Source organism: Hipposideros armiger, unplaced genomic scaffold (assembly GCF_001890085.2).
Source record: "Hipposideros armiger isolate ML-2016 unplaced genomic scaffold, ASM189008v1 scaffold_1235, whole genome shotgun sequence".
In the NCBI taxonomy this organism is placed as follows: Eukaryota; Metazoa; Chordata; class Mammalia; order Chiroptera; family Hipposideridae; genus Hipposideros; species Hipposideros armiger.
The window spans coordinates 225,809-251,937 of record NW_017732585.1 but is presented as its reverse complement, the minus strand read 5'-3'; the positions used below and the strand labels follow the sequence as shown (position 1 = coordinate 251,937).

The following is a 26,129-nucleotide window of genomic DNA, read 5'->3' as shown; positions in this document are numbered from 1 at the left end:
ATATACTATATATATATTATATATATATATAATAGAGCTTCATATATATATATATATATATATATGAAGCTCTATTATTTATGTGGCTTTTTGCTTTGAATAATACAAATTGATGCTGGAGAACATTTACAGAAAATGTATAAATAGGATGCTTGATTAATCTGAAGTAGTGATACCTGAGAAGAAAAATATTTTGATGAGAACTTCAATTAATTTGTTGTCCTACTATCGTTCCTAATATGAAATAACATTTAATACAAAATAACATCTTCTTAGCTCATTTCTAAAAAATCTACCTTAATGAACTTGAAAGGAGTGAGGAGAACCCTTTTTCTCCAAAGTTCAGACATGAATGTAAACAAAAATTAAATAAAACGTCGTCTTTGTGATCTAAAATAACGACATTGCATTTCCACAAGTGTCTTAGAAACTGTATTGTCCACATGAGGAATAACATGTCTCCAAATCTTCACCTTACATAATTTTGTTAAAAGATCATTCATTTCTATCATTGATAATATCTTCATGACTCATGTAGTAAAAAGACAAGTGTTTGATTAACTGAGTTGACTGCTCATGGGATTGAAAGTAGCAAGTGTTTCCATTGTATGCTGTTCGTTGTCTGCCAGAATACATTGCACTCTCATCAGGAGCTAACAAGAGCTGCTAGTGGGAACATACCTAGCGGTGGTTTTACTACATCAGGTTGGTCATTCTGAGCCCGTTCATTAAAGCAGGGTATTATCTGTGTAACACAGCATGCATTAAAGCACATCTTTAAAAAATTAACACCCATACATTTGTCTAGGAGAAAAGCACGCCATGATACGAAGGAGTTCTTCATTCTGTCACGTGTTCACTGAGGCCATTTCATTTCATTCCCAGATTATCCGTTCCTACAATAGTCCATACACCTCACCCAGCCTGCGCTGGGCTTCTCATTCACCTCTGGGGTGACAGGGGTCAAGCTGTTTTCATGTTCACTAAATCACGGTCCGTCTCCAACCAAGATTGCCACTTGTGCTAAATTAAAGACAGAGGTTCTTAGCTGCAGGTGACGTACACAGGGGACGGTGTTGATGCGCTTAAGCTGACTTCTCTTTAGAATTCTAAGTCACTTTGAAATGGAAAGGCTTGGGCAGATAGGGTGGCTGCATTAAAGATAAATCCACAAGCACCATTCTTTCCTAATACCCAATACCATCCTCACCTTTCATTCCCATACTTGAATGCAATCATAGAACAGCACAGGCTTAGGGTTTCCACCTCATTTCAAAATGCTCTCTTACATGCATCGTTATCTCCTCAGAGACTTTTAATGTTCTAAGAAAGGATAGAATATGTTACCTTCCACTACAGGTTCAAAAGCAGGAGCTTTTATTTTCAGGTCATATGTGAAACTGATGAACTTCTTTAGATAAATCACATCGCGTCCACTCAAACCAAAGAGGAGTGTCATGAGGGACCATTATATCATGACTTTAAAAAGTACCTGTTTATAATAATGAATGCTTCTGACAGCCATGGGGAAGGATTTCAGGCATGGTATCCATCATTAAATAGAATTGTTCATGGGTAGAAACCAGACTAAGATGCTGTAATTAAAATATTCACGGAAGTTTTTAGTTATTCTGTTTCCCGCTCCCTTTTATCTTCCGTGCCTTGTACCTATTCCCAAGATGGATAGCTCTATGCTACAGTAATGCTCCCACCTGACGTCGTGAGCTCTGTTTGGCTGCACTTTTCCAGTTGTATTTTTAGCTGACATTTTAGACAATAATGCTTAGTTAGATTACTCCCTGCCAGTTTATTGCTGGTAGATGGGTTGACAGCGTCCTTGTCTATTGTTTATCTCTCCCCAGTTATCTACCCCTTTGTGCTGTTCATGGTGTTTATTCCGACACACACCATTCCCCTCCCTCACCTGTTTAGGTCAGTCTAACCCTGTGACAAAAATGCATCGTGAGTCAGGGGGAATTCAGCATGACATGTATTATTGGTATCGTGATTTGAATGGCAGCCGACCAACACTTAGAGAACAATTTATCTACCTGAATTGGACTAGACATCACTAATGCACATGGTAGATTGATGGTGCAGCTTTAGTGGTAGGGTTCTTTATTAATGAGATTTCAGTATGATTTGCTAAAAAGGCTTTTACTGGGCAGTCCTTTTCTGCTCCCCTCCCCCAGCTCTGTTTAGCCCATTTAATCTGCTGAACCATGTACCACGTTTTGAAAAACTGTGTTTCTCTCCTCTATTTTTATTTGAAACACCTGAGCTTTTTAAATAATTGCACACAAACTGAGCAGAGCAAACACACACACACACACACACACACACACACACACACACACACATACACACACCAGATTCGAATTGGAGTGTATCACAAATGACAGGAACTAAGGAAAAGAATTAAAATCTTAAATTATTAAGGAAAAATAAAATCCAAGTAAACTATATGGAAAAGAGGAATCTAAGGATAAAATTTTATATTTGAAAGGACTAATTTTTAGAAATGAGTGTGCCTGCCCTAACAGGGATTCTAAAGCACATGAGATTTCTTCCTAAGTAAGATATGTTATTTGCATTGACCTGCTGAGAATTGGGAATTGCTGGGTTTGAGGGCTTCAAACAGGACTCAGTAAAAATCCAGAGAAAAGTTCCAAATGACTCATCTCTTGACCCTGTGTTTCATTACCCAGAGGCCAGTAGGCAGAAAAGAAAAATTTACATTAATTATAATGAGTTTTTGGTAAAACACTTTAAAAATAACTTAAGGGGAAATTATTTCAGATTCTAGTCTCACTCTGATCAAACATTTCTTACTGTATAGTCTCATGCCTGGTATGGCAGGAAGATAAAAAAGGAAGCCATGCCTCTACTCCTGAGAAGAGTCCATATGTATTCAGATCACCATAAAGATATTTCCTCATTTTTTCTTTTAATCTCTCCATTACTGTTCCATTCTTTTTGTAAATTATAAAATGTCATCTCTGTCCCCAAGAAAATAAAATAATCTCTACAATAACTTGCTTGACAAGTGATTTTCAGTCCCATTTTGTCACTTATCTCCAAAACAAGTATGATTTCAGTGGTATATTAAAACAGACATCTGAGCCGCTTTTAAAGTTGCATGTGATAATCTAACAACACGCATCCTAGAAAGTTAAGAATCCCTCTAGGAAAATTCTTAAAGGCTCAAGTTTCTCCATGCAATTCTGGTTCCCTTTGCAAAAGAGCTGGGTAGGTCAGAGTTACAATTACCACATCAAGCCGTGTGCAAGAAAGAAGTACTCTCCTGTGCAAAGGGCAGTTGGAGGCTATCGCTGGCTCAGCTCCTTTCCCCCCTACCCCCCCCCACCCCCAGTATCCTCAAACCAATAGAAAGCTGAAAGCTCTAAGTAGTATTTACAATGCAATGTTGAAAAAACACCTTGCTCTCCAGAAGAGGAATCAAACCACAAAGCGTTTTTCTTTTAAAAAATCATTTCAGATTGTTTGCTCTTATAGATATAGTCATTTAATCCTCATGACTCATTACTTCTTTCTCTATTTAGTTTAGCTTACATGTTATAGCAGCTTCACAGAAAGTGTGCACTTCCATGAAAAGAGTGAGAATTTAGCAGCTCATATGCCAAGAGGGAAAACTTTCAGGGTAGGTCCCTGAAAATATCCAGACATTCATGAGTGAATTGCAATAAAAAAAATCACATGCTCTGCCAGCTGATTTCCTTTTCTCTGGGGAAACCCAAAGCCAGTGTATACAGTGAGTTGATGCAATCTGATCTGACAAATGTTTTACAACCTACTATGCTCAAGAGGCAGTTCCTCTGCTCTTGGAAGCCCGTTTAATAATTAAGACGAAAACTACCAATTATCGCATCCTTTTCAATCTATTCATATGCCCAAATTCTCTCAGCCCTCAGGTAATTTGAACTATTTTAGCAGAAATAAAAAAAAATATGTACACAGAGAAGGTGAAACAAAATGATAAAGTAAAAAATGCACACTTGGGAGCTGGGTACACATGTCATTTGCAAATGCTCAAAGCAAGCAATCCAGTTTCCTTCCCTGTGCGGGGTTCTACCCTACATGGAGGTAGAACCTTTGTGGATATGGTATCTTATGTCATTATTAATGTATCTATATTCTGTGATAAAGATGAAGGTAATAGCAATGACAGTAAGAGCAATAGTACTAATACTAATAATACTAATACTAAATAGTAACTACCAATTCTAAGCAGCCACAATGTATTGGCTATTTCAGTAGTTGCTCGCACCACATGTGTTATGTAATTTATTTCTCTTAATGCAACAAAATGAATATTATTTCTAATTAACAAATGAATAAACTTAACTTTAAGAATGAAGAGGCATTTGATGGGGCTCACAAAAGCTAGGAAGTGAAAGAAACCAACCCCCCTGTTGTCCAGACACTAGGATTTTCCCACCTACCCAGTTACACTCCCCTGTACCCACATACTCACTGTCACCCCACATTTACATTTTATAATTGGGTAATAATCTGAAGGTTGATTGGAATACCCAAGAACAGAAAAGGTATCCGATGTGCATCCAATTAAAAACTGTCTCCATCTTTGCCAAAAGGCCGTAAGTAAATATTACCAGTGCTAATAATTGACTCTACACATTGTCAGAACACTTTTCCTTTTCAAAAATGTCAAGTCTTCTGCAGGCCTACATCCACCTTTTATCTTGCATCTTAGGGTTCAGGACTAAGGCTGTTATCTCTGCCTTAACCTGGCAAGCGTCTGAGAGCGTGAATCATGTTAGCCTTAGAATCAAGCTCGCTGACTCCACCAGCTCTGCACAAAGGCAGAGACCCCTGGGCAACTGTTCCTTTATTCTGGTTAATCCACACACTTGCCCTCTTCTGGATAAATGTTAAAAAAAAATCTTGCCTCAAACTTAATGTGCATGTGTATGTAACTTTTAGAGTCTTATAAAAGTGTTTCACATATATCCTTCAATCTCATATGTACAAATTCTCAGATGCAAAACATGATAGTTTTACAAATATCAACAAATCATTGGAAACCTAATAGACATCTCAAACTTAAAATGTGCACAACCTTTCTCACCAAAACACATCCGCTGTCTTCCCCATCCACTCATGGGAATGCCATGATTTTATTGCGTTCTCACACTCCACCTCCTATCCATCACCAAATTCTGCCAGCTGTACCTTCACAATGTGTCTCAGGTGTCATCTCATCTCCCCTCATCCAGCAATGCTGCTCTGGTCCATGCCACCACCCTCCCTCCTCACAATTCTTTTCAGAACCTCACAACTGCTGTCTCTGCTTCTGCCTTTACTGCTCCACGGAGTGGCCAGAGGGATTCTTTTTTCCATACAGAAGTCTTATTATGACATCCTTCTTCTCAAAACAGTACATGATGTCTCATCTCTTCTCCACTGAGAGAAAGCCAAAGCGACCTCCCTGTCCTGACAATATCTGACCCCATCACTTCTGACCTGATCGTCCAATCCTCTTCATCTCGCTTTCTATTCTTCAGCCACGTGGGCCTCCTTGCAGTTCCTCCAACATTCCAGGAATGCTCCCATGTAGGACCTCTTTCCTGAGTGGTCTTTCTTCTTGGAAACCTGTTACCTGGAGGTCTGTATGGCTCTTCCCTCACTCACCTCAGGTCGTTACTCAAATGTGACATCCTCACTGAGACTTGCCCTCACCAACCTATCAAAAATCGCACTCTCTCCACAACACTGACCACCCCCCCCATTCCCTAGTTCAGTTTTCTTCATAGAACTCGTCACATTTTAACTTACATTACACTTTACTTGTTTGTTTATTGTCTGTCTCCATCACGCCATCTGAACCAGATCATAAATCCCATGAGGGCAATTGTGATTTACTATTTTGTTCACTGCTCTATCGCAAGCACCTACAACAATGCCTGATGTAGAATAGATGTTTAATAAAGGCCTAATGAAAAAGTTGGTACAGAAACAAAATAGCTATGCAATGCATGTAGACCTCAGCCTAATAGCAAATAAAGGATCTCATTGGTAATATTCATCTTTCCTGCTGAACCACTTCATTTCTTATTCAAACATCAGGATGTGCTGAGTGGTACACTTAGCTCCAAATCAAAGGCTAAAATGCAATTTACTAATTAAAGTAATGGATTTTAAATGCTGGTCTTTTTTATTTTTTAAATTTTTGTAAAGCATCATCCTTGTACATCTTATTGAAAGTCCTTTTCAAAGACAAAGATTTTCTTTTTTCCTTTGCTTCCTGTCACACTAGTTATATTCCCATTCTAGCATGGATATGAATATTCTGTCATGCATTTCCAAATATGGATGTTATTGAGAATAACTTTTAACTACAATCATGTGTTTTTGAGCAAAGATTCATCTTGGGAGGGGCCTTGAGATTTTCCTTTTATCAAATTTATGATTAAAATTCATTTCAAGGTGACCCATAAATTTATAATGAAGATGTTTTCTTCAGGCTACCTGAAAGTTAGACAGAAGCCTTGGAGCTATTTTATTAGCATGTTCAGTCTCTGCTCTAGCAGCTTCATTTGTTACATTACACGTGTTCTCGAAGCCATACTGCGTTTTCAGCAGTTAAAAAAAAAATCCCCTGATTGATTTCCTTGCTCTGTAATAATTCCCTTTCTTTATCTGGGTTTTTGAACATTTTACAGAGACCATGTTTAGTTAAAGATTGAGATTGTCTTCTGATAGCCTGAACAGCATAAGAAACAGCCTTAGACTGAAAACTGTTACCCAATTAACGTACAACCATCTCTAAATATTTAACACTACTTCTAAAAGAAAGATTACCTTAAATTTTCCAACGGGCTTCTTTTCCATCATTCAGGTTGCCATAGGTTTGGATGTTTGGAAGGTCCTCTCTTGACTGAAATTTCCTCAGCATAAGAAGAGTTTAATTTCCATGCTGACTGACAGTCCATATGAGGCTATGTTCTGAAAAGCCCTCCCCCTAACAACATCTGTCCATTTATTTCAACTATAGAACAGATGCTGAGCTTCTTAAAATGAAAAGTCAACGTTGGGTCCAGAATGTCATTAAAGTTGAAACAACCAAAGATATAAACAGCTCTCAAAAAGGTGCATGAAAAAAAGAAGGAGGCTTGCCTGAACATGAGCCATTAAATAAAGGTCTCTCTCTCTATAGGTGGCCTCTTATCCATCCTGGCAAGTGACTAAATTAAAAACCAAAAATCACCCCTATGACAAATACAGATGTAATGTGAGTTGTAAATAGGCGAGCACTAAAGTTTATATTAATTGTCATAGGACTGTGGGGACTATTACTGAAAATAGTAGGCCAGCAGGACAGACTCCATTTTGACTTACAAAGTGAAATGGCACTATAGCCAAAATGAACAGACGTCACGTCCTTAGGCTAAGTGGAGAAAGTTAATATTAATGAGCATAAGTGGTGTCCTTAGATATGTGCTCTTTAATATTAACTTTTTCCACCAGCACTGAAAAAAAAAAAATAGAACACTTTTAATAAATCGGTTTATTTAGGATCAGCCTAGCAAACTTGACTTCTGGCTTAATAAAGGCCAGTAAGGGATGGACAAATGAGTTATCGAAATCTCTCTTCTAACCATGTGATTCCATGAATAAAAATCTCCCCATGCATTTGGTATTGTAACCAAAATTACTCCCATATCTGGATACCTCGTTTAGTTTTGAAAAAAGAAAATCCAGATGCACAATTTTAACATAAAAACAAGCAAAGCACCTTGTAGTCCTCTGAAATGATTAATAGAAAAGTGATTGGAATTAATCACAAACACAAGAGGAAGCTGGAATTAGAGAGGGTTATTAAGATCCTGTCTGCTGCTTAATCTTGCCCCCTTATCAACACATTAACCTTGTTTTCTCTGCCTGAGCTCTGAGTCCTACAGCAAAATTAGGTCAGAAATTCACATCAGATCACATCAACTGATTCGCTCCAGCATGACTGACATGGCAGGTGTGAGTTTAATTCAAGATAGGAGTATGGCTGAGGGCTTTGGGGGTTTATTTCCTATGCTCTAAGCATAGGCGCTATAGCTAGCTGTAGAGTATTTCTAAATATTCTCAGGCTAGCTGGAGGGTATTTCTAAAAGTTGACAGAGTTGGGTTTCTGAACCCTGGTTCATTCAATTGTCCTCATTTCAACTGAGAAATGATGCTTCAACATGTGTTTTGATATACAAGTAGGGTATTTCATTTTTCTACATGCCTCCAATTAAAACAAGTGCAAATCAGATTATCTATTTGTGACAAAGTAGCTATTTGTGCTGCGCTGAATGGATTTGTCATTCCCGAAAATGCACTTCGATAAATGCTCTTTATTTCCATAAAGTCTTCTGCCACAAATCATGAGTATGATTCCAGAAGCCATAACTATCGAAAGAGAATTTATGTAACTGTTAACATGCCTCTAATAAGAGCTCTCAGTATAATTATGGCTTTGGGTGGTAATCATTTAAATTTTAACCAATTCAAACTTTGGTATTGTAACCATTTACTTTGTAGATAGCAACGCTTTAATAAAGGAAAAGCAAGTATTTTCTTTGTTTTCCTTTTTACTTCTTTTTCTTTGTGGTCTAAAGAACAGACTTCAGTGGTTCTTTGTTTCTCTTTGACTAATGGAAACACTGAAACCTTCAAAAATAAATAGCTTCAATGTATACATACTAAATAAAATTGCATGTATTTTTAAAGGAGCTGTAAGTAATCTAATTCTATTTCTGACTGTCACTTTTAAAGAGGAAATATAACCTCATATGTGTCCCTTGAGGGTATCCACAGGGAATAGAGACATCCCTAATCAGCCTAAGTAGTCCTTTGTGTCAGAACCACTTTGCTAAAGTCAAGAGCTGTCTTCCAGACTTGCAATGTTTAGGAGAATTTCACTAATGTAGCATTTGTGTCATTAAAAAAAAAGAGCCCTTTCCTATAAAAGAAAACATACTTACAAAAACATGTACTGGGAACACGTTTTCTTGTTGCTTTTTATTTAAGGGCTATTTCCTGAATTGTTTTTTAAATACTGTGGCAAATACTAACATGACACAATGGAGGGACTAGTTCCAGAATTCAGAAAGAGAAAGTTCCTTGAAAGGAAGCCTCAAACTTAAGCATGCTTTTGGTAGACCAGATGATCTTTTGATTGCTCATCCTCCTCAGGGAATATCTTTATTTGATGTCCTAAACAAGGTGTCACCTGTCAATAGCGAACCTCCACAGCAGGCCTTATGTTCACAGGTGCTGCATTACAGGTTATTTATAGCCAGACTCTGTTTTCATTGGTCAGTTGCCACCTTCTTAGTGGCTGGTGCCTGTCCTGAGTTAATAGTTCACAATGCCCAATCATGCCTCTTTCTTAAAGGTCCCTTTCTTTTCATGCCCCTACACATGACAAACCAGAATTTTGTAACCTATCTCAAGCGAGCTCCCTTGTTTGAAGCTGTAGGTTTTGTGTGTTTGTTTTCTCATAGGCTTTTTAATAAAAATTAGATCTCATTTAACAGTGCCTGCACAAAACCATTAGGATTTAAAATAGCAGAAATGATGAGCTACTGAAATAAGTTTTTATTCTCCATTAACTTTTCTCTTTTAAGTCTTTCTCTTTTTCACCAAATATTATTTGGAGCTGTTAAGAAAAGCAATAACAGTACCTTTTTATTTATTTAGACTTTTGCACCCAATAAGTCTTTTTGGTAAAATCCCATTTGAGAAATAGAAGTGAAGGAACAAGAAAGTTTGTAGTGACATGTGGCTCAAGTTAGTTTAAAAATAAGGAATTGGGCTCAGAAAGCCTAAGTGACTTAGAACACTGAGAAAGTGATGAGGGTATTCTTTTTCTAAGAGCTCAGTGTTTTAAGCGTCCTAGCTCCAGCACAAAGGCATTTCAGCACACATGTGATCCAGAAGGTTAACCATAAGAAATCCTATTTCCATTTTTTAAGCAATCCTTGGCAGGCTGCACATTTCTGAAATTGCAATTGGCATATTTCACAGAGAATTATCATCAATGCCTTTTCAAGGTCAAACATGCCCCATCTTTAAATTTTCAACATTTACATCCTATACATTAAATCATGCTGCATATTAAAGACAGCATTCGGCAGACATGATAAAGAATTTTAATTGATTAGACTGCGTTCATTAATGACATGTTGAATTTTCTCTTACACGTTGATGTACATTGCATGTTAAAAATATTAAAATGTGTGTGGGATTTAGGTGTCAGCACTCTTCTGCTGACTTCCCTGAAACCCCAACAATGCCTGTGTGACCGAAGTCTTGCTGTGGAGTTTTCAAAAATATTCAGAATACGTTTCCTATTAGGAATGTTGAAGCAATTCTGAAAAAAATATATACTGTGAGGATTTCTATAATATAAAAGATTATTATATTTTTAACTGTCAGAACTCCAGGAGATTGGTCACCATATGAACAAAATAAAAGTGAATTTGGACACTACAATGGATGCTGAGATGGGGTAACTTGAGATACGATCCACAGCCAGTCCTGTGACAAAGCCAGGCAAGGCGGTTCATCTCCTTCTCCTGTCCAATCATCATTTGTTTGGCTCCTTTCACTTTTCTCTCTCCAACCCCTCTGCCAATAATATCCAGAGGCTTCTGTTGGGTTGTTGGAAAAGTCATGATGCATTTTTGCAACAAAAAAACATAGAAAAAATATGTCATAGCTTCTCCGACAACCCAATACATCCTCATGCTATATATATACACAAGCCCTGCTTTTGAAAATGAAAGACATTTGAGAAGTCTCCACAATTTAGCAGGCCTTACTAGTATATTTTCCCTTCCAAAGACATCTGCACTTTAAATTAGGGTTCCAGAAACATATTTGGGGAAAGGGTATAAGAAGTAGTGTGAAGAGTTATTGACGGCAAGATACGAGGTCTGACAATTAAGTTTGCAAACTTTCCACTATGTGTGGTGGAAAGTTTGCAAACTTAACTGTCGGACCTCGTATATACTACATCTTTCAATTCTTATCACATATAACAACTATGGGTACAATAATTAAATGGTGTTTGGTGTATGATGAGCCAGGTTTGGGGCCTTTTCATGCAGGGTTAGTCATTCATTTATTCATCATTCAGTCACCCATACATTGTGCAATCCCTTCTCTTATGATGGCCCAGCAATCTGTGCTTCTAAGATAACATTAGGTCCCATCCCTTCCTACCCACTCAAGGACATAATGACAGTAATTTTCTACCTTCTCCTAAGTTACTAGCATTTCCCCTTCTATTGTGATCATACATATTAGTATTTTAAATAAGCTGTTTTTCTGTCTTCTTAAAGAAAAAAAATAGAAAAATAAACTTTCACCATAAATCGCACGTTCCCCTTCAGCTACCCTTCATATTTTTGAAAAATGTTTAACCCCAATGTCCTCAAAATAGTTCCCTATATATTGGTTCAATTCCTTTCTTTCCACTCTTTTATGAACACAATCCCAGTCAGTTTTTCCCCCAACCTTTCCCAAAATTGTTCTTGTCAGTAATACCAACATGGCAGAAGGTGTCAGTCAGTTCTCAAGCTTCGCCATATTTGCTGTCACTGTCAAATCACTCTCTCTCTCTTCTTTAATCACTTCTGTCACTTCACTCAGAGGCATCACCCTCTTGTGGTTCTTCTCTCTCTCCCTGGCTGTACTTACTGGGCTCTTCTACTGTTCCTATCATGTAAGCCGTCAGGTGCCCCGAAAAACAGTCGTGATTGCTTTGGTCACCTCTATCTATTTTTAGGTCCTAGGTATTCTCAACTAGGCCCAAGGCCGAGAAACCTAGAGAATATGACTCCTATATTTATACCGCCAGCTGTGATCTCCACCATGAGTCCCAGATCCAACTGCCTATCCAGAATTCTCCACTTGGATATCTAAAAGGGCTTACAAAATTGGCATGGGGAAGCTGAGCTCCTATTTCCACACTATTTAACCTAAACCTACTCCTCTTATAGTTTTTATGATTTCATTAAGTGGAATCCCCATTTTTCTAGTTGTTCAGCCGAAACAAAACACGATGTAACAATAACATAAAAAAATCCGCAACAAAACAAACTTGAGAACCATCTTCAATTCCCTTCTCTTACTCAACTCCTACATCTCATCAATCAGAAAACTCTGATGAGGCCCATAATTTGATCATTTTATGCCACCTTTACTGTTCCCATCTTAGTCCAAACCACCATCATTTCTTGCCTAAATTATTGCAAAAGCTTCCTCTCTGGATTTCTTGCATTCACCTACGCCTCATCCATCTGGCTAATACACAGTAAACAGTAAACCTTATAAAATGTTCAGTCAGGGCATGCCACACCTCTGTTCAAAAATCTTCAATGAAGGTTCTTCTCCTTCAGAATAAAACATAATAGTTTATCAGGCTCTAATTCCCTGGTGGCCCCCTACCAGTCTGAATTTGCATCCTCCCAATCTTTGCCTTGATCACTATGTGACACCTTGTCCTCTTTGGAACACATCACTGCTTGCTGTGACCCCCTCCTAAATTTCTCCCTGCAGGTAGCCCTGTGGCTCGCACTGCTGGTGGGATGCTGCCAATATCTCACATCTCTGCTCAGAAGTAGTTTGCTTTCGGAGGCCTTCCCTGGCCTCGGTGTTTAATCTCCTTGACCCTGCTTTGGTTTACAGTGTAAAACATTATTACCACCTGTCTCATACATTTATACATGCTTATTTGTTTCCTGTGTGTCTCCTTTACCCTTCTCTCAGATTGTAGTTCCCTTGTAACAATAAACTTTGTTCTGCTCACTGCCATCTTATCAAGGTCTAGAACACTGCCTGACATTTAGCAACATTTTAATAAATATTCCTCCAATCAATGAATAGACTTAACAGCTAGTGTTTATTGAGCAATGCCTAGGCTCTAGATTCTATTCAACATCTGTATAGAAAAAGAGAGTACTTCTTCTCATGAAATCTACATTATAGCTTGCCGTGTCACATATTGTGTGCCTTGTTTGCTAATTGCATCTAGTCGCTTTGACCTCAGGTGAGAGGTGCCCTAACTATCTCACTTGGTTCAGTGTCCTTCCTTGCTTCCAGGATTAAAGTCTCTCTGCCTTACCCTTTCCTTCAGGTGTGGGTTCAGAATTCAACTTGAACATAAGCCAACTTTCCTAGGACCTGCAAGTCTGTTTACCTCTCATTGGTGTCCCCATGCCTGAAAAGTTGGCTTATTCTTCAACTGTACACATACCTAGGGATAGTATGGGCATAGATGATAATAAATTCTGAATGGTTTTATCATCTAAAATACTACTATTACTACTAGGTCATTCCGACATAAAGCACAAAGCTTTATTACCCTCGTGTAGATAACACCAACCACTGTGGCAACAGTAGCCCTGCTAGCAACATAGTTATGGAACCTAAGGGTAACCTGACTTCAGGCATGCATTTTCTGGTACGTTCTGCCTTGGAAACAATGCAGAGTAAATGAATACCTATCTTATCAAAGGCAGGACTGTAGAAGACTCTTGCTTCTTCCTGCTACCAATGGGTTCTCCATTTTTCTCCTAATCTAATTATAAAAAGGTATATATGAGTCTATACTCATTTGATGCAAAAGGAACCCTCATACTCAGAAGAACTGTTTCAAATAAACCATTGATATAGGTTACACACACACACACACACACACACACACACACACACACACACAGTAGCTGACTTACTCCTATTGTTTGCTCTATCCACAAACAGGGCTAAATTAAAGTTTTAACTTATGCTGAGGGGTGACGTGAAAACAAATGTCTCCAGGTCATTTGAGACTTCTTCAATAAATGTGTGAACTGAACTATCCTTATTTTTATGCTCTCTAACATAATTCTAGAAAAACATTGTTTTACTAATCTAGCAGGAACCAAATCAAAGTTCACATAACTGAATTTCCTGGACCCCACTCACAGTGTTCTGCTACCCCCACTACCTAAATTCCTGCTTCCATTTCTTGGTCTTTAGACTTCATTGAAATTGTTGGTTATGTCCCTTTGAACACTTGACAGTAAACCACCTAAAATGAGCCATTTTTGCTTTCACAATATCTATGAATCTTTAGACAGAAATCTCCTGAAGGTTGTTGATGAAACACAGAAGCTAATAGTACAGTGAGAAACACACTGTGGGTGCCTGGTAAAATCTAATGAAACTATTCAGAAAATAATTCTGCTTATATGTTTATAGAAAGGAGTGAATCATTGAGGTTTAATGCATGATTGGGAAATTTTAGATGTTAGAGCTGAAGTTTTTCAGGAATGATGTATCCTATCCTTTTTGGTTTTGAATTTTAAAAACGTAGACTCATAAAAGTAAAATAAATTGCTCACATGCACATACAAGCCCATCAGATATACTTCACAGGAAAAAAAAATTGTCCTAAGAAAGGACATTTAGTGTATCTTAGAAAGAAATCTGATACCAACTAAAGTTAGGTAGAATTAAAAATAACATAGTTCTCAACAACAAATTAATTGAAGTATACATATATGACTAGTGAACATGTTTATCCAGTATGCAACTTTACAATCATTTTTATACCAGGTAAAGACTAGCTTTCCATTGTAATAGTCCAGAGGAAAAAAAATAATCCTCCACAAAACTAATTTCTATTTTCCTTCTAAATCTCCCTCCCTCTTCCGGTCCACCCTCTCATGTAAAATTATGTGTCATTAAATGAGTGAAGTAGTGCATACCCACCTAGCTACTTTATAAGAATAAATAGTTCATCATAAAGTAATAATTCATTTTTCTTAATATCACAATGTTCACATAGAGTAAGCAAAAGTAAGCAAGTCAGAGTTGATGAAAATTTGCCAACTAATTGTCAAAATACCTTCACTATTACTATTCAATTATCCAGCTAATAGATACGGATTAATTCTCTCAACTCTGCATCTTTGTACTTTGTAAATTGACTCTATTGAAGAAACAGGACTCCATTCAACACATGTATCTACCTGTACCCCTTAAAATACCACCCCCCATACACACTGAAAGCACTGCAACATTCTTTTGAAAAATCTAAAGATGTGTATCCTTCTTTTGGTCTCAGTGCCTTAGGAAACTTAGCCTCAGTTTGGAAGCTGCAGTCTAAGGCTCACTCACTTGTAGCTGTGGGTTTTGCAGCATAAAAGTCACTTACTGTAGTTTCGCAGCATTTTATTTGAATAAACCTGGGATACTTATATAAGAGCTGTAATAGCCATAAAGTGCTGCACAGAGAGCACACCCAGAGGGTTCCACGTGCCTTCATACACTTACATGATTCTAATTACTGATGAGTTGTGGTTTTTTTGTTTTTTTTTTATAATTGAGGGAGAAGTTGAACTGTATCATAAGGTAAGAACTATAAACAAGGACCATTAAGGTGGGGATTTTCATCAAACATTGGCTGTTAAAGTGTTTATCTACTCTCTTGGGCTTTTATCAAGAGATTGTTCAACATGAACTTTTGTTTACAGGAAAGTCAGTTATTTCCCCTCCCATCTGACCTCCACATGCACAACACATAAGTAAATAACTTCTGTAGCTAAGGTGAGGATCCCATCAGTAGGATGCATTGTGTTTTTATTATTGTTGGGTGCCATTTTCAATTGGTCCCATTGAGTCAATCTTTGACAATCCCCTTTTTGACCTGGTGACATCACATCCTTTACAAAACCCACAGATTTCCTCTTGTGCACAACACTCAGAATACTTTTATTTATATTTACCGTTTTATTGCTTCTTCTTGTCTTCGGCGTTTTTCATTCTTCTCCTTCAAGTAGGCCAGGTTTGTTTCATTTCTCAAGCGATCATTCTCTCGAGCGATGTCTGATGCATTCTGAATAACCAAGCCATCATAAGCCTTCATCCCCATATCCTCAATATACTGAAGAAATGTGTCCAAAGGGTCTTCCTCTGGATTAGAACTCATCATCTTGGAGGATATCATGTAAAAAGGAACACTTCCTGTAGGAAGAAAACACATTTTACCTTTATCAAGTGTGGAGATAAAAGCAAGGTGCTGTTTATTCTCCCTAATATCTTGTCAGTCCCAAATTCCAAGGATTATGGTAGACTCTATTTGGAGACAATGTCTCATTAGAAATTATAAGTCATCAGATTATTCAAAGTAAATATTAAATGAATTTGGCCTGGGTAGCAAACACTCCCCCAGAGAAACAAAATTAGCAGGACAGAGGTCAACTCTTTTGGACTGACAGGTAACATAAAGGTACAAATAAATTTAGTGGGCGAAGGTAAACATTTGATTTATGTAATTAGAGTTATGACTTTGTTCCTCAAAAATGTGTTCTTATAACAACAAGATATAGCAGATCCAAGCTTCATTTGTTTCTGCTCACCATTAAGACTTTTCTGTTCAATTTCAAATAAAATAATTACTTGGAACAAACTTTCTCATTGTGTGTGTGTTTTTTTTTTACAATTTTGAATTAAGTTTAGGAATCTAAATTATTCATGAAGGATATAGCAGTCATCAAGGAAACAGAAATTTATAACATAATTTGTCTTGGCAATAATCTCTTGTGGACCCTCCATTATTTTTCAAAATGGTGCTCTCTAATGCCTTGCTGCCATACTCAAATATCAAAGATCGCCAGGACCATGTGAATCCTGACCAGTCTGGTAATTCAGGCAGTGACAACTGTGATTATCATTGCAACATGAAGGTTTAAGAACCTCAGGCACAAAAAGGATTACTGAAAACCAAAATCAAATCAAAACAACAACAGAGGGCTTTCACCCAATACACACAGCACTCACCTATAAAATGAAGGAAATAATCTCTCCTACCTCCTGCTGATGTGAAGATGAAGAGAGGTGATGATTGTAAAGAATTTAGCACAGAGTTCAATAATAGTAAGCACATAGTAATGCTAGCTAGTAGAGATTTTAATAAAAGTGTAGGAGGAAGATTGGCAGCAATAGTAATGGAAAATGTATATATGTATGTAAATGAATGGGGGATGGATAACCAGCAGGTTAGGAAAATCAGCCTGCCTTGAAGTAGAGGTATCCAACAAATCACAGGAATCAATAAAGCCAGGGGATAAAGAAATTGTGCGTTAATCAATCAAAACTAGAACTGAGGTTTAATGAATTACATACAAGATAAGTATGTTACCATTCTCGCTTAATAAGGCTTAGTGTCCTCAATTGCATATTCGCTGTAGCAGCTAGCCTAGGGAAGTGGTATAATTGAGGCACATTGGAAAACCTAAAGCAAAATCAATTAGCAAGGGGAAATATGTGGCCATTTAAAAATTATAAATTACCTTTGCATCTGTTTATTATCTTCAAATGTCTCCAAAAGATATTTTAAAAATATCAGCCCAACTATTTGTTGAAGTCATTGACTTGCATTTCCACCATTACATATCATTTTATTCTGATTTTTTTACAAGTATAATCATGTTCCATAACCTGGGTTGTAACTATGGAAACTTCACTTCTTATCACAGTTTATTAGCATTTTAGCTGCCAGTCAATCCATACGTTATTGGAAATTCACTCTGAATTTAAGGATATATTTATTCCCCATTCTGTATGAAATTGTTGAAACTAGAGGATATGAAAAGTTATTTGTTGACTCATGATTTTTTTTTATGTTAAGTTGCAATATGTTTGGTTTGGTTTGAATCCATAATGGGTTGACAAATGAAATAGTCTTTTAATTCCAACTATATAACATAATTGAATCATATTTTAATATCGGTCCATCAGATTAGATGTTTAAGTGGTGGACACACAGAGGAATAGAAAATTAATGGTTTATAGAGAATTGCAATTTGGGAGAAAAACATATAAGAACACAATTCCCAGAGAACTAAAGCATTGCCATTGTTTAAAATTCCCTTCTACCAAGGGCTTCAGCACTAGGTGTGCCTGGGTAAAAAAAGATCTGCATAACTTTATGGCAATTAATTCGACCATAGTTAAGCAAGCCAAGTCAGTGTTACAAGGATTCTAGAAGTAATGCCTCAGGGTGAAAGATGATCACTCCCACATTGCCCTAGAGCAAAACTGTATATTTCCCATGAGTAAGGCATCACCCACAGGCTTTTATTTCTTCCCTTAAGTTTCCCTCCCATCCAAATGACACCAGTGATTCTTTATACAGTTAATATATTCCAAACATTAACAAGGTTCATTGTGTACCTCTGAAAATGTACTGTTACTAAATGGTCTTTCAAATTATTCTGAGAAAACATTAAATAATGATATCATAAAATATTTATGCTATGGAAAAGTTGTATTATAAGATTTTTTGAAACTAAGTTGAAAATTGAGAGGTGAAAATCAACCACGAAATCTAGTAAAACTTTAGTGCATGCTTAGGTAGTCTAGTTCTAGAGAAATGTTTGCTTCTACAATCAATTTTTTTATTCGAGTATTTCTTGAGCACTTGTTATGAATGAGGCACTGATAAAGACAGAATTATGTTCCTCTAGACCCTCACACTGCAATATAGATGCATAATGAATCAACAATTGCAATACAGTGTAACAAGGGCATTAATTGAGGTGGCAGTGATGACATTCATTCGTTTGTCATGGTTTATGGTCACCATTTTTGAGAATGAACAACAAAAAAAAACTTTTGAAAAATTATATCTAGTCTTCAAAAAGAAAAATGGACTTTGATCCTAGCAATTAACTAATATGAAAGCTAGTTTTTAAGGTAAAGGAGGCAGTCTTGAAAGGCATAGCTGAAAAGTTGAGCAGTATGGCCTCAAAATGCCAACTAAACCACCCAGAGATCTCTGACTTTGTGCAAGTTAATTAACCTCTTTAAGTTTGAATTTCCACGTTTTCAAAATGGTGGTTGGAATAGTATTTACCTCCTTAGTTTGTTGTGATGATTCAGTTAAAATGTATATGTTTTCAATAACTGTGACTGTAATTATTAGTCACAACATTAGACAGGTCTTTTATCCATCTTGCCCATTTTCCACATCTAGAAAATAAAAGTTTTGGGACTTATCAATCACCAAGCTCATCCCATCTCTTGAACTTTCAGACTCCACCCTTATAAGCCAAAAGTTGTTTCTCAGGCAACTGAACAGTGAACAAAAGTGAACTATATGTTAAGTGTCTGCCTACCTCATTCCAACTGCTACCACTCCTGTGCAGTGAGAACCCACAGACAAGTGTGGTCATACATCTGTTTATCTTTCAGAAATTTATATTTATGGCTAAGATAGCTATTGAATTAGGTATTTTTTGTAACCACTAAAAACTTGGCTGTGTTTTGACTGTGAGATTGTAAATCAAGTTCTCTTCTGGCCCTTGGCTGAAAATTCTATATACAAGCATTTTATGAAGGCTTGTCTTGAACCTCTTATTCCTAAAGTCGGCATCTTAGAAGACCATAGTTCAGAAACAAATGGGCCCTTTCGCTCAGGTAGCATCTTTAGATATATCACAATCAATCAAACTACCTTACTAGACCTCAGATTATTTATGACAACAGAGTAGGTGAGATTGAAGGGAAAACCTTGCATTTCTACATGCAGCCCTTTCATTTGAGCTTGTACGTGTCTGCAGCCATCCTTGCTCACAACAAATTAAACATTTGAACTCCCTTTGCCTCCCCGAGCATTGGTTGAAAGCTGGCATCTGTGGTCTTCACCCACAGGAAAATATGTTTTATTTGGAAAGCATAGTAGTGATTCAAACAGTGTAAGGCTTATGTGAGTGTGTTCTTTTCCTCGGACGTTGTGGCCAATACGTAAAATGTGTGTCAGGGACTCCCCTGAGAAAACCCATAAAATGACTGAGATCAGAATTCCATTACAGATCACAGGTAGCCATGTCTTCGCATTACTCCTTTTTTTCACCACTGGATTCTGCATTTGTAAAAGATTCCTTTTGTTTAATTTCTGGATTACTATATTTAAAATCATTGCCATTCTTATAGAAGCTTCATATTTTGGCTTAAATACAACTGGGTGGTTAATTTTTCATGCTTTTTAATTTTATTCTTTCACTTTTTAAATTTAGTTCCTGTTAACCACGCCCTTCCTAAAGATAACTTTGCATAATATTGTGACACTTCCCAAAATTTGAAATTTCACTCTACTCAACTAAGATGCACCAATTTACACTGGTGTAATTCCGGTTAAATTTAAAGCACCAGGCACTTAATTTATTATTGAATTAACCATTTCTTTATGTTCTTTTGTATAAAACCATCACTATACCTTCCAATGCTGAGCCTGGAGCTGAAAGCAGTGTTACATTTAAAAAAAAATGTTTCCATTGGAATAAAACCATTTAGTATATAGACACGTGGAACATAAAATATACATAAGAATATAAAATGGAACCCATGGAAGCATAAAAAATTCACCTTTTTTTCTCTTTCTGTAGCCACTACTTGCATGCAAGGAATTCAAGAAGCTGAAACACTACATGACTTTGTGTGTTAAAGCCAAAAAAAAAAGCTCACATTTTTGGGAAATACGTGTAGGCAAAAACTTAAAGATCATACATATACATGGGTTATGCCTTTTGTAAATTAAGGTATCAATTTTGTGTGGCCTCAATTTAACAAAGCTTACTTAATGTGGCACTAGCTGATGTCAAGATTGGGTTCCCCATTGTATAAAGGGTTTTATATTCATTACAAGCTGTTGTTGAAATAAAGATGTAGCAAAAGGATCAGATAAATATTAAGCATGCATATTCTCATACATGTTAAAGCATTTCTTTCCTCTTCTTAAAATTCAGAACAAATTTCTCCTTTAGTGTAATTTCATGCATTGTGACATCAAACACTCTAGCCCCATAAGGATGGACTCAGGCAGCTGTGTACACACACTTCTCAGGCAGAACCTTCCTATGAATCATTTATCACCGTTTTCCAAAAGCAGCGTTCCAGTACACCAGCATCCTCTGTGAATTGGTCCACAGGCCTTCATGGGTGCTGGTTCTTTTTTTGTTTTTTTTCTTCTTAAAGTATTAACTCAGGATTTTTGAAATAGAGCTGTTCTCCATCTAAAAGTTTGGTTTTCCAGGACAAGTTGCAAAATCTCCGCTAATCCAGTTGTTCTGCACATCACTGGGTGGTAGAGGAAGAAAAACCACTTGTTTGGGAGAGAACTGCTCCCCATTTCCTGAAGCTCTATGAGAAGCTTCTTAAATTTTAAGTCACAGCCAACCCTAGAAGCTAACCTATCTATAATAAGGTAAAGTTTATTTCATGCTATTATTATAATGGTATTTGTGTGATCTGGGAAAAACAAAATACATAGTAGGATTAAACCTCCTGGTGGAAAGCTTAGACATTTACCATCATTTCACATTTATGTATTTTGTTTTATTTGCATGTGGGAAGTTTTCTAGTCTCCACCTCTTATTTGTTGCTGAGGTTTTCAAACCACACCTGTCTCAATGCTATGAGGAAGTTATTACAATTTGAGTTATTAGAATTTGATTTTCCCTCCCACTCAGCACTGCATCTCCTTTGAGATAGAGAATCCCAATTTGCCCAGTAGTATTGATTCATACAAGTGAAAGTTCCCCAATGCAATTTTGACTATTATTTTGTTCAGCAGGAGAAAAAAGGTCTTTTACATTTTTTTTTGCATGTACTCAGACCAATTTGAAAACACATTGTTAAAATGTAAGAGCTTAAATAATCATGATTCACATACATATGTAAATATGCATGCAAATTAATTCCTAAAATTTGCTGACTTCACATAGGACAAAATCAACAGAATAGACAAAATCCACAACCCATGTAAACCACATCAAAATTGTTTTTCTGATAAAATCTTGTATATAATTTGTCAACATTCAGTCCTGCAATTTCACTTTGATTATCCTGGAAATCCTACCCTCGACCCCACAAACTGTCATGCTCAGTTTCCCATTCTCACTGTCATCAAAATGCAGCTGTTCTGAACAAAATGGGAAATGTTAGAGTTAAAACCAAAAGAGCTTGTTGAAGTGACTACAAAGACACTGATTGCTTTTTTCCCCCTCAGAAAACAGATTACTTTGGAGTGAGTTTGTCTCCACTATTTCCCTTCCCAAAATGGGTAAAATGGGCATAGATCATGTTAATGTAGAAGCATCATAAATCACAAATTCCACCCCAGCTTCCAGGCTGTCATGGTGCTATTTGCCCGTGATGCAAAAAGATTGTACATTTCCACTAATATTAGGGATTCACACAAAATGTCAATGGCTGAGGTACTTTTTTGAGCTTTTGGCCAAATGTTTCCAGAAGCTTGTAAGGCATCATTTGCAAAGCAGATATAGTCAGTATACTAAAGTGCTGACTGGAGCTACAATGCAAACCATCTAATTGAATTGGGAGTTCATGACATACTTGTGTTTTTCAAACAATAGTCAATCTTCCAGTGTCTAGGATTTTTATACTTCTCCCTCTAAAGTTTACAGATGCTTCAAGTCCTTGGGCTTCTCTTTAGTTCCTTGTAAAGCTGTAATATTTTTTTCTCAAGTCTGTTATCATTAATTTTCTAAATTGTCAATTTCTTTCACAGAGTCCACTTCTTTGCTGAATTGGCAAACATATGTTGCACTTTCCACAGGGGGGAAAAATTCAGCACGTGTGGCTTACGTTTTATCATATTAATTTGTTAACTACTTGACAATATAGAAAATAAGTTGGAGCATTGTTTAAACTATGAAGAATTAGGAAAGGCATTAATTTTCACTTGTGCTCTATAATTGTTCCACACTACTTGGTTATAAATTCCTGCATGTTAAAATGACCAAAAGTACATTGTGTAAACTCTTCAATTGGATTCCCTTATTTTGAGAATGTATTTAGATAAAAAAAATCTCAGTTCTTTGGTACCAGAACAGCTTTAGGATTTTCTAATGAAAATGAGTAATATTATTTCATGTAACATTTCTTCTGGGTTTGAAATACCTACATTTAATGTGTTTAAAATAGTGCTGGTAGTTGGAAAAATTAGAACAGAGACACCCCAACAAAATAAGTGTGTGTCCCAAGTAAAACAAGTCCACCTAAAAAGTTTAACAGAAAATATTTATTATGATGACACTAATGAAATCCTCCTGATATTAAGTGGTATTAAACATATATGTTTCTGAAAAAGGTTTATGTCTAACTAGTAAGAAAGAAGCAGTTTCAGCTTTGGTGTCTGTCTAATAGCTTGCATTTCATTGGGAGGTGCTGTGTCTTTTCTTTGGGGGGGGGGACATAACATTGGGCAAACACAAATGTGCTAAGAGACTGTTGTAAAATATTTATGATATGGAATGGCAGATAAATAGCTAGCATGCACAATATGAATGCCAATTAATACCCTGGAAAATATTTTCAATGCTTTTAATAATTCATCATGGCTTATTTTACCAATGGCAATGTAGTTTAACCATTTCTGTGGTAATGTAACTAAGTGGGTAAGAAGATACAAAATAGCCTGAGGTTCATGAATGCCCTGAACGCCTTTGCTGTGGCTTTATTTCTACTCCACCTAATAAGACATGCAAACTTCAGCATTAAGTATCCCCGGCTAAAACCCATTCCATTTCACAACCAGATTGCTTGATCTATTTAGTGCTGGATTTAATTAGCATGCTTAGAGAATGTGAAAAATGAGATACATACCAAAATGTAAGTCCCCAGGGAGAGCTAAGTGCAATGATCAGAAAGGTGACTCGTGTCTGTCAGAGCCCTCGCTCGCGGTTGATCTCAGGGCACTTCTGTAGGAGTAATCCAGCACCATAACAAATAGGCTTGTAGTTCAGCTCAGTTTTTCTTCAATTAAAGTGCATTGTATCTGGATGGGAAAAGTGTCCACTCCCAGATTCTTCATCACTACAGATCAGAGCATTCTTGATGTTCTTCCTATCAGATAAAATGGCCTTTAAAGTTTTCTAGGAAGACACGGTGACAGAAGACAGGTGCTTGCTTCCTGAAATCGACATTCAGAGAAAAGAGGGCATAGCTAATGGGTGGGGATGAACACACAGCCCCTCTCCTTCCAGGTCCAGCAGGGAAGAAACTGAATGTTTTTACCCACTTTGCTACCCAGATGATTACAAGACTCGAAACAATCACCCAGGCTGGCTAAGGTGCTTCATTTGATTATATTCTGTAAAGACAAAAATAAATGAAAACAAAAAATCAGCAACATCCTCTCTAAATGTCCCCTTTCAGCCAAAAAGATGCTCTTTCTCATTGCCACTTACATACAGAAGGTTTGGAGCAGCCTAGCTTGTGGCATGGTCCCTCCCCCGTGACAACCAGCGCTCGCGCGCTCTCTCTCTCTCTCTCTTTCTCTCTCTCTCATTCTCTCTCTCTCCCCTCCCTCCCTCCCTGCCCCTGACTCCCTCCCTCCTGCTTCTCTCTCTCCTCTCCAGCTGCCTTAGTCTGTTGATGCTGCTGCTGATTAATCAGGGATTCTGAAACAAAGAACCTACCTTCTGAAATAAGCAGTAATCTCTCGTCTCTCTTTCTGCGATCCGCCTGCATTGAACGGCCGAGCTGCCGGCATTCTAGCACCTTGGACAGTTCCTGCTCACTAGGCCCATTGGAAAAAGGAGGGGAAGACGCAACTGAAGAAATGACAAGAAACCCGAAAGCATCATCGTTCTACTTCGGATTTCGGCTCCCTGGGGCCCCCCATTGTCATTAAAGGCCTCCCATCTAGGCAATAGAACCTCTCTCTTTTATCTACCTGAGCTAAAGCCTGATTAGTAAATAATAAAACGAAAAGAGGATACAGAAACCCCTTCATTTGTATCCACCACAGCACTCCTTCTGCCTGTATGAAGAAGAAAAATATAAATCCATCAGAAAAGAGACGTTTTCACTACAGAGGATGTTTAAGTTATAAGCTTTTCACCCCTGGCATGGCTAATGTAAATGAGCAACAACTTAAACGGAACATCCGCATCTCAGTTTGATACCCTTATTTGATATCAATTTTGCCTCCACCCGCCCTGCACAGCAGAGCCGGGCACACAATTACTGCTGACGTGCTTCAGGCTGCTGCTTGGGGAAAGAGGGGAGGAGCCTTTTAGCCTCATCAAAATAGCTTCATGCCACCTGCTCCCATGGCACAAGAACAAAACTAGCCCACTTAGAAAGAACACGCACAGCGCACACGTATGTCTAACAGGTCTCGCCTCGCGTGCATGGTTTTGTTTCAACAAAAATAAGACGTGCATTAACTATGGCATGGGTGCCACTAACTCCTGTACTCGTTGCTGAAATTATTTAAAGTCATCCTATTTCCTGCATTTCCTGAGGACTCTCCGCATTCTGTTCTTAATATCCTTCTGACTAGATACATACAGAGAACGTCGTGCAGCACAAGCTATGTATGTGTAGACACAAAAATATGTATGTGTGTATATGTGTGTGCACACGCACGCACAGACACACACGTCAAGTCCCAAGTTTTTAATCTACCCTGCTTTTTCTCAGAGTAAAATGCATAATGAAGTATAATGTAAATATTTTAATGTGTAGGTTGGTACTATGGTAAAAGTAACAATAACTGATAGGGTTCTGCTTAATTCGGACTAAAACGTCAATTTTGAGGGGGGGAGGGAGTGTACTTATTCAATAGTGACCTGTAGGTATTTTTCCATTATATTCTTTCCCAATAATTGTTAGTGTAAATTACCTTTACTAGCAAGCTGGTTTTCCCAAGGGTTATCCTAAACATCTAAATTCATAACTGATTTCTTAGAAAAATTTGTTTTAAATGTAAAGTAATTTTTCATGCCTCAACAGACCATAAAGAAAATCATAAACTTAAGTTCACCTTCTCAATTCTTAAATGCCATCTAGGACGGTACTACGATTTTGCAAATTTTGGTTTTTTAACTTGTGACTATCTGGGGGGAAATGAAATCAACACTTTCCATGACTGTAACATGACTTTCAGTTTTCACATGTCCTACATGGCACTTTTCCTGGTTTTTGTGCATCTACTTTTTGGTTGGAACAGGACACCTGTTTAATGCATGCTAGAAGATTAGATAGATGAAAAGAAGAAAGGGGAATATAATTGGGAAAGAGAAGAG

At 37.3% G+C, this 26,129-nt stretch overlaps 1 protein-coding gene across 1 annotated transcript in view; it reads right to left on the bottom strand.

Moving 5' to 3' along the window:
• Positions 1-25,042, bottom strand: part of LOC109376906 (neuronal tyrosine-phosphorylated phosphoinositide-3-kinase adapter 2) — a gene marked incomplete at its 3' end in the record, with an annotated part of 180,275 nt that extends 155,233 nt beyond the window's left edge. Inside the window, exons 1-3 of the mRNA XM_019633058.1 lie at positions 24,516-25,042; positions 23,701-24,187; positions 15,798-16,035 (exon numbers count right to left, since the gene is read on the bottom strand). Coding sequence (XP_019488603.1) covers positions 15,798-16,018 — 221 coding nt within the window. The remainder of the gene's footprint in view (positions 1-15,797; positions 16,036-23,700; positions 24,188-24,515) is intronic.
• Between the last annotated feature and the right edge of the window lie 1,087 nt (positions 25,043-26,129).